We start from the raw sequence: 14190 nt of genomic DNA on the forward strand, positions 1-14190 counted from the left end.
AATCTCAACAGGAGCAATGTAGAGAAGGGAATTCCTAATTCTGACACAGTCTACGTAAAAGAAATCCCTAGCTAGTTAAGGTGTGAGTTGCCATTTAAACAAGGAAATTGGATCACAGACTGGAACACCTAGTGCCCAGTTTAGAACAGCTAACTTGGATCTTGTCTGGATTTCCCTAACGGTAACGGTCTAGGTTCTTTTTTTTTTTTTTTCTTTTTGTCCTATTCAAGCATTGTGGTCCTCCATCCTGACCAAAGTTAGCATGCTAGATAAAAAGCATTAAATCCTGGTTAATACCTGCCTTACAGTTTCCTGGAGGGGAAGGGCTGGGAGTCAGACATGGGCAGCTGGAATGTAATGAGTCCACACCAGCCAAGTGGTAGCCCAGCCCAGCACAACTATGGTGCTCCTGCTCTCCGCCACCCAGCCAGGTGGACCTGCCTCTTTAACAATTCTCTTCTGACTCTCTTCAGGGAAGCAGGCTAAAATACTCCTTACCAGCGCTGGTTCCCCTGTACGGAGTCTCTAATAAACCCTTGCCTGGTTCACCTGAAATCTTTGGTGAATTCATTCTCCTAGAGGATCCCCAGACCCACACATTTTTTTGTAGGGGGAGGTTCTGTAATAATTCTGTGTAGTGGCTTGTTATGTAGATATAGGTAAACGTTGAAGGAACCCAAATCATTAACTCAGGTCTGCATTGTGTTATCCAATAACTAACTTTTCATACTTAATACAAAAGTAACAAATTAAAATCCTAATGTGTAATTCATCTTAAAACCTATTGAGGTTTATAAGTTACTTGTCCCCACTTTCTGAAGAGGAAGAGCTTCTGGAACATACCGTTGCAGGTCTTACTAAAAGATAACCACATGAGAACAGGCCAATAAGGCCGTGGACTGCCATGACTGAAAACTGAGGGTCTGGAAAGAAGGAAAAACCACCATATAGTAGTTAGGCTTCTTAACCTTTCTTTCACCTAGCCTCCTTGCCTTCTTGTCTTAAACTTGGAAGACCCAGAGAAGTGGTTCAGTGAAAAGAGCAGACAGAGCTTCCCTAGTGTGGCATTCTTGGAGGACTCTGAGGCCAACCATCTCTGGCAAAGCTGGATGTGTGGAGGGACAAAGGCTTCATTTATTCTTTTATTCCACCAAGGTTACTGCTCATTCTGATCTTCGTCAGTAGGGCCTAGACATTGGGGATGTATCAGTGGGCAAAACTGACAAAAATCTCTACCCTTGTGAAGCTTACATTCTGTGGGCAGACTGACAATAAATGTAAGATAAAACACTAGATGGTGATGAGTGTTGTGGAAACAGGAAATAGGGAGATGGTAGGGTAGGGGAGGAGAGCAGGTATTAAAGGATGGTCAGGAAAGGTTTTAGTGAGAAGGAGGATTGGGATCTCTTTAGAAAGATGAAAAACTAACCCCATCTCCTTCATTTTAGGCAGTGGGAACAGTCAGGGCCAAGAACTTGCTGAGGTCGGAGGTGGCAAAGTGTCTGGTGATTTCTAGCAAGGGCAATGAAACCAGAGTGGCAGGAAAGATAAAAGGGGAAAGTAAAAGATTTTAGAGACAAAGGAGACAGGATTGGAGACCTACAGATCCCAGGAAGGATTTTGGCCTGTATCTTGAATGTGAGATTTGAATAATAAATTGATTTGGATTTTCCACTACTGAGAGTGAGTTACAATAAAATGAGATGCTTTTATATTTGAAAGTGACCAGGAAATTGGGTTCTGGACTTTAAGAAATGGATCAAGGAACCATGAAAGGACATATTCCTTCCCTTGCCCTATCTCAGACCCCAAGTGCACTCAACCGGCCAGTGAGGTCCCACCTTTCCCACTGTGATCCCGCCCACCTCGGATTGACAGCCAAACGAGGTCCCGCCTCTCCCACCATGGTCCCGCCCCAACCTGAACTGACAGCCCAACCTGGCCCCGCCTCCCCCTCGGTGGTCCCGCCCTCCCTTGAGTGACAGTCCACGGGGCACGCCTCTCCCTTTCCAGGCCGCCCTCTCACTCTAGGCTACGGCACCGCGGGACCCACCCCTCCTTTCTCCCTGTCCGCGCCTGTCCCCGCCCGGTGCACACTGGCCCAGGCTCCGCCCCTCCCTGGGGTTACGCCTCCGGATAGGCCCCGCCTCCCCCGCCGCCGTCACGCCCCGGCCCGCGTGCTGTCACTTCCAGGCCCCGCCACGCCCGCCACGCCCCGCAGGCCCGGGACCGGCCCCTCGGGAGCGTCCACCGGCTTGGCCTCGGGTCCCCGGTCTCAGGCCCGCCCCGGAAGACGTGGAGCGCTGCAGCGGCCGGTGAGTGGGGGAGGGAACTTTGGACCCCCGCTCTCGGTGGCACAGAGCCCCAGGCGGAGCGGGCGGCCGAGCCGGGCTGGCGGCGGCGGCTGGACGTGGCCGGGGCTGCTCCTCCCTACCGCCGCCCTTCTTCCCGGGATACCTCCCGCTGCCCGCGGTCCGGGAATGGGGAAGCGCCACCCCGGGGGCGAGCGCCCGGGAACTGTGCTTGAGGGAAAAGGTGTTGCGGGGAGTGGCAGTTGCAGAGGGGGTCGAGGAGAGTGAGATTTGGTAAGGACTATGGGATCTGGAGGTAGAGGGTTGAGTAAAAGGAAACGCGGTGAGGCCGAAATCTGGGGTTTGGAGGGTTTGGTGGGGTGTCAGAGCTGCAGGGAGGGAGTTCGTGAGTGGGGGTGGAGGAGTTGGTGAAGCATGGAGAGCAGGAGAGGACCAGCTTCCAGGGGCCCGTGATGATTCATGCTGGCCGGTAGTTGGGAGAGTAAAATCCGTGTGGCTTGAGCAAGCCCGCAGGGTGCTGCTCTCCCTCGGAGTGACTGGGCTTCAAGGCTTTTGACTGGGACACATCGCACAGTTTAAATAATAGACGCAGGTCTGGGACAGTACTGAGGACTCCTGAGAAATGTGGAAGGATTGTGGTTGCCCTCCCATAGGTTACTTCTGATTTTTCTGGTGCCTTCTCAGTCCCAGCTTTGGTGTCGCTTTCTTCTGCACAACTCTGTTGCAGGAGCTAAGACACTTTATGGTGGTCCCGGACTTGAGAAGTACAGCTGATGTTTATTCAAACTCAAAACAGTTGTATCACCTTCCCTTAAGTATTGCGGAGTTTTTAAAGAGTCCTGTGAGTTTTCACAAAACTAAAATATTTATTATGTGTTATCAAACTATGTCACACTAATCTAGAAAAGAGGACAAGCTTTTCTTTTAAGGACCCATTCTGTGAATATGATAAGCAGTGTTTAATTAACTGGGAAGTGGGCCATATTCTGACCAGCCATCACTGACAGAATCTTAGAAGAAGGATGAGATTTGAAAAACCTAAAATAATAGGAAAGACTATAGTATACTGTATACTGGAGTGTGTTCATTTTTTTTTTTTTTGGTAGAAAATATGGGTGCTTCAGAAAAAAAACATGGACATTATTTCATAATCTTATACAATTCCATGAACCCTATCGGCATTTTGGTACTATTCGTAATTCTCTGAGGTTTTTTGTGAGTGCATATTCAAATATACCCACAATAAAAATTTGGGGCATGTTGTTTATTACTTTGTATTTTGTTGTTTATTTTTTTTACCCACTTAGGAATTTCATGAATCATTAAAAGTCTCCTTAAACACTTTTTAAAACTTTATTTTTAATTGTACATATTCCTTTCCTTGGATTTTAATTTTTTGCCAGTCATTTATATAACAATTTTGGGAGTACAACTTCACACCTCCACGTGTACATATGCATAACTCACCCTCCATCCAAACTCTTAGCAACATCCCAGGTATCTTCTCCTACCTCCTCCCTCCAACTGGAATATTTTTCACAATCTAAGAATTATTTTGATGTGTTTTGCTATGTTTTTTCCTTTTGATTATTTATATTCCACAGGTGAGTGAAACCATTCTGGCACATTTCACTTAGCATAGCCACCTCAAGCCCACCCATGTTACCCCAAAAGGCACTATTTCATCTTTCTAATAGCTGAGTAGTATCCCATTGAGTGCATATTCCACAATTTATTTATCCAGTCATCTGTCATGGACATTTAGGTTGGGTCCACTATTTGTCTGTTGTGAATAAAGCTGCTATGAATGTAGCACTAAAACCTTTTTTCAGGTTGCCAGCTCAGTATAAGCTCATAATAAATGTTTGCTATTTGCTATTTCTATTTAGAAGATAATGATGCTAAACCTCTATATTATACTGGTAAACTAACATTTTTTGTTATGAAAAAATTTCAGAAGTTCAGTGGGAGTTGAATAAATACCAGGAAGAATGCCCATATTCTTGCTTCCTAAATTTATCTATTGACATTCCTGTCATGGACATGGAGCTAATTCTCTGCTCAGAAACTCACAGTGTCTCATTACTGACCACTAAGTCAGATGTAAACGGTCGCATTTCTCTAAATGGTCACATTACAAAATGCTGCTCCTCTACTCTGGTCTGGTCAGTTTTATATTCTTCCCCATGCTGTCTTTAGTCTTGTTTTATTTATTGATTGATTTTACACAGGTTATTTCCCTGTGCAGAACATATTTGTTCCAAAACTTTTTCAGAGTAAGAGTTTGGTGTCCCTAAATTGCTGATTGATATCTGTTAGCATTCTTTCAGACCACTCTATTAGCTATTTGGTAATGAGTACTAGTTCTTATTTTGATTTCCTTTAGAGTCTAGCATCCTGACTTTTTATTTGATTGATATGTCTTTCTCTTTTGTCTAGTAAAAAACAAAGATGTGATCTGAAAAGAAATAAGCATTGGCTGGTATTTTAAATAGCGTTGCTGTTTCTGTAGTATAATTTGAATGTGGCATTGATTTATAGTACCTGTTTTGTCCAAACAAAACTTACATACTGCTGGAGAAAAGCAAAAGCCAATTGATCAGTCCAAGTCAGACAATCTGGATCTGTTTGCTCAGCATGCTGCAAGATTGTGACTCCCCCAAAGGAAGGGAAGACGTTCTGTGGTATTGGCCATTCCTTTAGTGATTGTCTCCCAGAATTGATTTGCACTCATGCTTTGTAGTCATTAATACTCATATAAAGTAAAAAGCGAGGCTGAGTGAGTTTAAAGTGTAAAATTGTCCCGTTGAGAATGACTGGCCTGGCCCTAATTTTCCCTTTTCCATGCCAACCATTATTTATTTTTTTTTAACTTTCTTTGAATTTTTAGCAAATTTATCAAAGATGAAAGTGACCTTATCAGCTTTGGATACTTCCGAGACTTCTTTCACACCTCTGGTAGTCATAGAACTTGCTCAGGATGTCAAAGAAGAAACCAAAGAATGGCTGAAAAACAGAATTATCACTAAAAAGAAAGATGGAGGTGAGCACAATAAATATCATTCAGACTTCATGGTACTCAGTGACTAAAAATTTATTTTCAAATGTGTTTTACCTTTTTTTTGCTGATATAGTTTTTAAATTAATGTCCCTTTACCTAAAACTCGAAAGAAATCTTAAATCAGTATTAGACTGTACATTTCTATTAGAGTGTAATCAAAACGGAGTGATTTTGTTCACAACCTATCACAGTTCCTCATGTGCAGTAGGTGCCTGATAAATATTTGTCCCACGAATGAGCAAGTATCTATTGAGTGTTCTTTGTATGTCAGTTATGGTGCTGGGGGAGAGAGAGATAAATCCAGTCTGTTCTTGCAAAGATTTTTCTTGCAGGTGATAGGGTGAGACTTAGTGTTACTGCCTAGAATTTGAAGTAACCAAAGTAGCTAACAAGTAGCAGTGCATGGTACCTAAAAGGGAAGTGTATGTGTACTGTGCTGTAAAAGCAAAGGGGAGAAAGAGGTGATGCTTAGGTGATGCTTTTTGGGGTGGTTAGAGATGACTTTATAGGAGAAACCGAAGTTTAGACCTTTCCCAAAAGGAGAAATGAGGTCAAACCTGGTGAGAGGGTGAAGAGCTTTTTTTTTTTTTTTTTTTTAAAGATTTATTTATTTATTCATACAGAACTGGGGTACAGGCCAGAGATGCGGAGGGTGAGAGGCTTCACCAGAGACAGAGGGGGGAGCAGAACAGGCAGATCGACGAAGTACACTGCTGAGGGGAGCAGTGGGCGGGTCAGGAGAGGTCTAGCCATGCTGTGTGGTCACCTCCGGGGCAGATGGGGTGGTCACCTCCGGGGCAGGCGGGGATCGAACTCATGCGGAAGTGGCTTTAGATTCTCAGTGCTGTGCTTTAACCCGCTGCGCCACTAGGGAGGGCCCGAGGGTGAAGAGCTTTTTACCTGAGAAAATACCCCATGAAATTATATAAAACAGCACCTAAGACTTTACTAACACTGGACCAAACTTAGGCTTTTTAAAAAAGATTGTTACTGTGCTTTCTTGAAAATGAAACTTCAAAGTGCAAGTTTTAATGTTTGTTTTCCAAAAAATTGATCAAAGAAAATTTATAAACAAGGGTACCTACCTGCTTGCTAAAATCTGAGATGTTTCACAGGTCCAGGGTCCCTCCAAGCTTCCTGAGATCTAAGAACATTTGTAGTGTCTTAGAGTGAGGGACTGCAGTGTACTCCAGTCTCCTCCTCTGCTCATTGTGTGATTTTGGAGGGACACAGAAGGGTGAGGAGGCATGGGCTCTCCCTATTCTGCTGGGACAATCGTAAAGGAAGTTTCCAAAAAGTATTTGGAGTTTTCAGGTAAAGGCAGTATATTTAACACTCATATTTGCTTTTCCTCTTTTCCAAATTCCTATTTAAATGTAATGAAAGGTTTTTTATTTTCCTCCAAAAAGTTATAAGTACACATTGGACATAGAAGAGAGGAAAAGTTATAGTAGCAGCACCATTTGGGAATCTGGAAAGCAGGAGGATGAGTAGTAATTTGCTTCTCAGACTTGAGGAAGTGGAAGGTGAAGCTGGCTGTGTAGACTGTTGAGATGAGTTTGGTTTACACTGCAGAATATTCCCAAGACTCAGATGTCAGTGAAATGAGTGCACATAGAGTGTAAATAAAATTGGTGCCAAGATAAAAGAAAAAGAATGACTGAAATCTATTTAAAATAACAGTTTGATTTCTTGATTCCTTGTGTGTTTTACCACCTTGGCAGACAACTCTGCTTAGTACTCTGCAGAGAGACAGATGCATGGGTTTTGGAATGGGTTCTCTCTGTGCAGTCAGAGATTCTGTCTGAACCTTGGACACTAGCTCAGTGTTTTTACCCAGTACAGTTATGTTCGATAGAATTAATTTCCTTTAATTTTAATGTTTCTTTTCTATTAAGAAACTGCATTCTTTTGTTATTTTTACTTAGTTCAGTTTTATACCTACAGCTAATAAATATTGAATTCTTTTTTTTAATTATTCATTTTAAATTTCATTTTATATATACTTCACATCATTCGTTGTATACAAGGCATACTTTCTCCTCTTACGTGTTGTCCCTGCAAAATCTACACTACCAATTCACCCGTGCACCATCACCATAGTCCCTTGTGTAAGAACACATTCCCTCCCCTGTTTTGAGCCTCCCACCTCCCCTGCAGACTCCGATTAATCTCCGATTAATAGTTAACTATTAGTTTTGTTTTTTAATTTATCATAATTATGTTTTTTTTTCCTGGTCCTTTATTTGGTTCCCCTACATTCCTCCTATAATTGAAACCATCCGATATTTTTCTTTCTCCTTTTGGCTTATTTCACTGAGCATGATCCCTTCCAGCGCCATCATGTTGCTGTGAATGACATGAGTTTACCTTTTCTTTTTGATTGCTGAATAGTATTCCATTCCACATCTTCTTAATCCAGTTACCTATTTTGGGGTATTTGGGTGGTTTCATATCTTACCTATTATAAATAGTACTGCAATAAACATAGGGGTGCAGATATTCTTTTGAGTTAATGTTTTTTGCGCCCTTTGGGTAGATTCTTAGGTGTGGGACTGCTGAGTCATAAGCTCAAGTTTTTGTAGTTTGAGGAACCTCCACACAGCTTTCCATAGTGGTTGTACTAGTTTGCATTTCCTCCAGCAGTGCAGAAGAGTTCCTTTTTCTCCACATCCTTACCAACATGTGTTGTTTCCTGTTTTTTTTACTATGTGCTATTCTCATTGTGGTTTTGATTGCATTTCCTCTCTGAAGTAATGTCTTTTAGCTCTTCTGCCCATTCCTTTGACTGGATTTTTACTTTGTTTTTGTTGATTCTTGTCAGCTCTATGTACTTTGTGTTCAGTCCCTTATCAGTAGAATTATGTGCAAAAAATGTTTCCCAGTCAATTGGGTGCCTCCTTGTTTTGATTAATGTCTCTTTTGCTGTACAGAAGCTTTTTAATTTTATGTAGTCCCAGCTGTTCGTCTTTTCCTTCACTTTCTTTGCTTTGGGGATGTGTCTTTAAAGATGTTACTAAATGCACTAATGAAGAATGATGTAAAAAAAATAAAAATAAAGATGTTACTGAGATGTATGTCATGTAATATTTTGCCTTTATTTTCTTCTGTCTATTTTATGGTTTAAGATCTTATGTCCAGGTCTTTTATCCATTTGGAGTTGGTTTTGTGCATGGTGTTAGGTAATAGTCTAGCTTCATCTTTTTGCATGGTTTATTTCTAGTTTGAAGATAGTTGGTCTGATTTTGATCTTAGTATCTGTTGATATTTGTCTTATGTCCCAGTGTGTGATCAATTCAGGAGAATGATCTGTATGCACTTGAGAAAAATGTATACTTGGATTTTTTTGAGTGCAAAGTCATACAGACATCTGTTAAATTATGAGGTCTGGGTCCTTATTTAGTGCTCTAGTGTCCTTATTTTTTGTCTCATTGATCTGTCCATTGGTAAGAGTGGTATGTCTCCTACTATATCTGTATTTTCTTTAATGTCTGTTTTCAGAGATGGTAATAATTGATCTATTTTGGTGTTCCTTCATTTGGTGAGTATATGTTGATGAGCGTTATGTTTTCTTGATGTATTGTCCCCTAAATCATAACGTAAAATACTGAATTCTTTTATCATATCTACTTATAATTTGAGTAACTGTCAAGCTATTTATTACATTTTCCCATTTTTGGTATTTATTAAAAATGCTGATCAGGATTGCCACCCCCAATTGTTTTTATATGATTGACTGATGGACAACAGTGATTGAACTGCGTGGATCCACTAATATATAGGAAATGTATATTCTCTCTTATGATTTTCTCAGTAACATTTCTTTTCTCTAATTGACTTTATTGTAAAAATACAGTAATAATATGTACTCAAAATATGTGTTAACTGACTCTCTTATCGGTCAGGCAGTCAACAGCAGGCTAATAGTAGTTAACTTCTGGGGGGAGCCAAATGTTATACACAGATATTCAGCTATGCAAGAGGGGTTTGATATCCAGTGTCCCTGCATTGCCTAGGAGTCAGCAGTATTTCCTGCTTTCTTGGAAACTGGATTGAAATAGGTAATATGATTTCTTTTCTAAAAACATATTTATTTAGAAGGTTTTCAGTTTTGAAACTTCTGTATGTCTCTTTCTAAGATTGTACTTGTCTTTTCTGTTTGAAGGTGCCCAGCTGTTGTTTAGGCCACTGTTAAATAAATATGAGAAGGAAACACTTGAAAATCAGAACTTATATCTTATTGGTGCCTCCAATACTAGATTGTTACTCGGGGCAGAAGCACTGGGGTTGGTGAAAGAGTGCAATGACAAGGCCATGCGTGCCTTCACCTACAGGACCCGGCACAACTTCAAAGGTTTTGATGGTAAGTCCTGAGATTCTGTGTTTCTGTCAGAATCAGTTTATCAAGGAGAAGTTTTTGATGTAAGTTAAGCAGGATATAAAACTTTTTAGATAGCTTATGCGAATTAAAGAGTCTGTTATACTTTTATATAATACAATTCTTTAATCATTACAGTAGTTATTATATAACGTGGTACAAATATCCAAACAGCAGACACTTGCTTGACTTATTAATTCGCTACCAGAGAGCAGAAGGTAAAATGCTCTTTAACAGTATTTTTAACTACAGACAGAATTGAAGTTTGCCTATATAACGAATTCTCCTCCTTCACACTCTCAAACCCAGGCCATCTCCTCTGGAGTTAAGCTTCCTTTCTATAAATGAGGGGGGAGAATATTGCTTTTTGGACAGGTGAATTCTCTTAAATGGGGCACATTTCCCTTTGATCATTTATTCACTGAGCTATAAAATCTAGATGAAATGTAATCACATTTTGTAACTCAGAAAGTCCTGAAAAGGACTATCTTGATTCTAAAGCCAAATTCCCACCCTGGTAAAATAGCTGCCCTGGCTTTTTCGCTCTTGCCGGAAACTGTCCTCCTCTGGAACCACCTTTGGGCCAGAGCAAAACCAGCTACCTTACCAGGAAGTCAGCATTCTAGGATACCACTACTATGTTTCTTACTATTAGATTTTACAATATGAAGTCAGTACTGATTTTATACTTGGATTACTCCTATAGTTAACTGCTTATCATCCACACCATTATTTCTATAACCCCATGTTATTTAAATATTATTAAAGTTATTTGACAATTGCTGAGAAAATAACTGGAATTTTTTGTTTTATTTTAGACAACAATGATGATTTCCTTACAATGGCAGAATGTCAGTTCATTATCAAACATGAACTTGAAAATCTTAGAGCCAGAGATGAAAAAATGATCCCTGGTTACCCCCAGGCAAAGTTGTATCCAGGAAAATCATTATGTAAGTCATGAAATCAATCAATGGATATATATTTGAATACGACTTTTTAAAATAACAAGTTATAAAAGTTTTATATTTTTTTCTTTTACTGAAAATATATACAATTTTATAACATTTCTCTCTAACATGTCTTTTGCATTAGAACATCCCTATTTTGCACCTTTAAATCAATATATTTATTCTGTATGTTTTGCTGGTTTTTATTTATCGAGTTCTCACAGGATACAGTGAAAAATTAAGTGTAAACACATGTACACCTTGTTCAGTTAAAATAACAAAGTTTACTTTGTGCCCAAATGTAGAAGAATAAGAAGAGATCTGGGATTTTCCTGCAGCACCCTCCCCATCACATCTCACTAGACATGAGTACCCGCAAAAAAGGAGGAGGCTTAATAAGAGTTATAAAATCACAAGATGCTTGGGTACAAGTTAGCAGCTTATATTTTCATTTTATGTAATTACACTTGAATGAGAAACTAGTTTGCAGAATGAAAGTATTTAACTGCACTTGAAATTCCAAGTTTACCTCAAATCCAGATAATGGTAAGGCCTCAGTGCATTTTTCCTGCCTATAAAATACACTTTAAACATGTTAGTTTCTCTCACTCCCAATGTGGTTACCTTAATCAGTTCTATTCCAGGTAGGAGAGGTGACCAAGAGCCGGTCCATATTCCCAGTTGTCACCAAATATATTTTCCATTCAATCAGATATTAGCCCTTCTGATGTTGTGCGACCATCACATCTCTCCCCTAACTCTTTCCTTCATCTTGTAAAACTGAAATTCTTACCCACTGAAAAACAGCTTCCTTTTCCTTCTTCACCTCAGCTCCTGCCAACCACCATCCCACAGTCTGTCTTTGTGACTTTGACTTCTCTGTGTGTCTGATATACGTGGCACCACACACCAGTTGCCATTTCCTGACTGGCTTTTTCACTTAGTGTGAAGTCCTCAGCGTGCATCTCTGTTGTATCATGAAGCTTGTTTTCATGGCTCATTATTCAGGTTTGTAGTTTGGTCCTTCCTTTCATCAAAGGTACAGGTTTCTTTTTATGTTTCTTGTTTCCTTTGTTGTTTTTAGTTTTGTGTCATTAACTAGAACAAGGCAAAGGTATCTTGTTGCCACTATTTATTGCTAGGTGTTCCACCTTCTGTACTTAAGTATTTGTTGCCATGCCCAAATTTTAATCTTTCTGAGTTTATTAGTAGGAAGGCATGTTTTCAGACACAGCTGGGCACTGCATCAGGTCAGATGAAGAGCTGACGGAGGCGCTGTCCTGGCTGTTCTTGTGAGCATCCTGTGTCTCCTGTTCCTCTACTCTCATCAGTCCATCCGTGGAAATCTGATTCATTCCCCTGGCTTTGGTTGGGAAAGAATAAGAATGAGTGTGCCCGTGGTCAGATGGGACCTTGCAGCAGCTATTTTCCAAGTGTTCCCAGTTGCTTCATAGAGAGAAATTTTCAACTGAATTGAAACCTTGAAGGAAATATATAATTAGATTTCTTTTGGGTGCATAGGTAGTCAGCCTGGTGCCCTGTTAGAAATATCTTTTTTGCTGGCAAGATCTTTCCTTCTTTCCCTCCTTTCCCCCTCTTTCCTCCTTCTCACTCTAATCCCTCATTTTTTCCCCTGTGTAATAAATTGAAAATAGTAATGATAAACTCATTTCAATCATAGTCATTTGAGACTTTTTTTATGCCATCTAAGAATCACATTGATGTTATCAGACTGGATTTTAAAATTCTGCCATGTTCTCTTCCTTCATGTCTTTGAAAATGTGTTCCCTAAAATCTTGTGTTGTATTTTACATCATTATAATTTTGTATCATAGTAGTTGTTCAAGAAGTAGTATATGGATAATCATAAACTGAACTGTTCAAAAATTTTAAAACTAGTACAACTTCTGGTAACTTAAATTCCTAGATTTTTCACCACCAAATTAATTCACCAAAGTACATAGAAAGGCTTTTTTTCATCATAAGCTTTAAGGGAGCCATTCTCTGGGGTAGCCTGAAGCTGACTGGGAGGAGAGACTGTCACCTGTTGAGTGTTGGGCCTCTCGACACTGTGGGAGCCGACCTGGGCTTTCTTGAGAAACAGCCCATCCTCACAGGCTTACTTTGATTTTCATTGTCTGCATAGTGATTATAATTTTCCTTGCCATGATGTGTTTTAACAGAAAACTTTCATTAAGTAGCTAGCTGTGTCCTCACAGCCACGAACTGTGCATGTAAGGGCTCTCTCTCACCCATCAAGGAACAGGCTGCGTGGAGAATTAGAAATATGCCATGTGCGCTTCTTAGTCATCTGTGCTCACCAGGGAGGGGCTCCCTTCGAGTTTTCTGTGTGAGCTTTGATCTCTTCATACTCAAAGGTTGTGCTTTTCGTCATGTAAATAACCTAATAAATGTTTGTCTTTAGAAAGAGGAGTTAGGAAAACCAAGAATTTCTTATTTATTAACTGTACTCCAAGAAATGTCATTTAATTTAAGATTAATCTCTATCCCACATTGCCTGCTAGATCATCATCATGCTTTGATTTCAGGGATCTGGAACATCTCAGATTAGGTCTTTAATATCATATTGTTATTCTTTCAGAGTTTCTAGTGTTTATCTTCTGTGTACAAGTGGGTAGATTAGAGTGGTCATATGCAACCTGTCTTCTGAAATTGTTAATTCATGTTATAAGAATAGTAGAGTAGATGTCATGTAAGTATCATATAGCAGGCATGTATATAAGAAGATTGAGCTATTGATATCTACCTGTCACTGGGTATAGAAGCTATATCTCTATCTAGATAGATTTCTCCACACACAGTTTTGTTACAAGCATGTTTGTAGAAACAACAAAGGAATATAAAAATGTATTCTATTCAGAAACACAGATATCTCCAGCAGCAGAGTTATCCTTGAGAAAAAAGTGGTGTGTTCATGCCTGAGTGCTAGAGTTGGGTGGGCCTAGGGTGTGGGGGCTGTCGGCCTTCGCATTCTTTGGCGCTCTGTGTGTTTTTCATCCCTTTGATGGACTAGAGGCCACGTGACCTGTTCCTTAGACACAGTGTGAGAGAGTTTTGTTTTTACATTTGCAATAAACTTGTCACGTTAATCAAGACGGAGGTAGTATTGTGTTAGTATTGTTATCGCATTGTTTGATTTGGAGAGTTCCTCTGTAAGACGTACAGTCTCTTATATTAGATTTCTATTTGTTTGGCTAATTGTTAAATGATTATAATTGTAATAGCGCTAGTACTTGACAACAGATCATTTGGCATTCTTGAAGGAAAGACTCTTGTTTTTTAGGAATCTTGAACAAGGAATCTTGTTCTTTTCTTTGAATAGGTCTGTACATCCTCACATTTTCCATAGAAGCTAAGGCACATGTTAATTACCTTCTTAACTGACTTGAGAAGGTTGAAGGATTTGAAATAAAAGTCTTCTATTTTTAGAAGCTGAAACCAGAGCTGTACTGTGGTACTGAAGATGAA

General features: G+C 40.0%; 1 protein-coding gene across 1 annotated transcript in view; it reads left to right on the forward strand.

Moving 5' to 3' along the window:
* The first annotated feature begins 2170 nt into the window (after nucleotides 1-2170).
* ANO10 (anoctamin 10) overlaps nucleotides 2171-14190 on the forward strand; it is a 115455-nt gene continuing 103435 nt past the window's right edge. Inside the window, exons 1-4 of the mRNA XM_004676618.2 lie at nucleotides 2171-2315; nucleotides 5203-5355; nucleotides 9539-9736; nucleotides 10570-10704. Of these exons, the coding sequence (XP_004676675.1) occupies nucleotides 5217-5355; nucleotides 9539-9736; nucleotides 10570-10704 (472 nt within the window). The 5' untranslated portion in view covers nucleotides 2171-2315; nucleotides 5203-5216. The remainder of the gene's footprint in view (nucleotides 2316-5202; nucleotides 5356-9538; nucleotides 9737-10569; nucleotides 10705-14190) is intronic.

This window comes from Condylura cristata, unplaced genomic scaffold (assembly GCF_000260355.1).
Source record: "Condylura cristata isolate star-nosed mole 26May11 unplaced genomic scaffold, ConCri1.0 scaffold00004, whole genome shotgun sequence".
Classification (NCBI taxonomy): domain Eukaryota; kingdom Metazoa; phylum Chordata; class Mammalia; order Eulipotyphla; family Talpidae; genus Condylura; species Condylura cristata.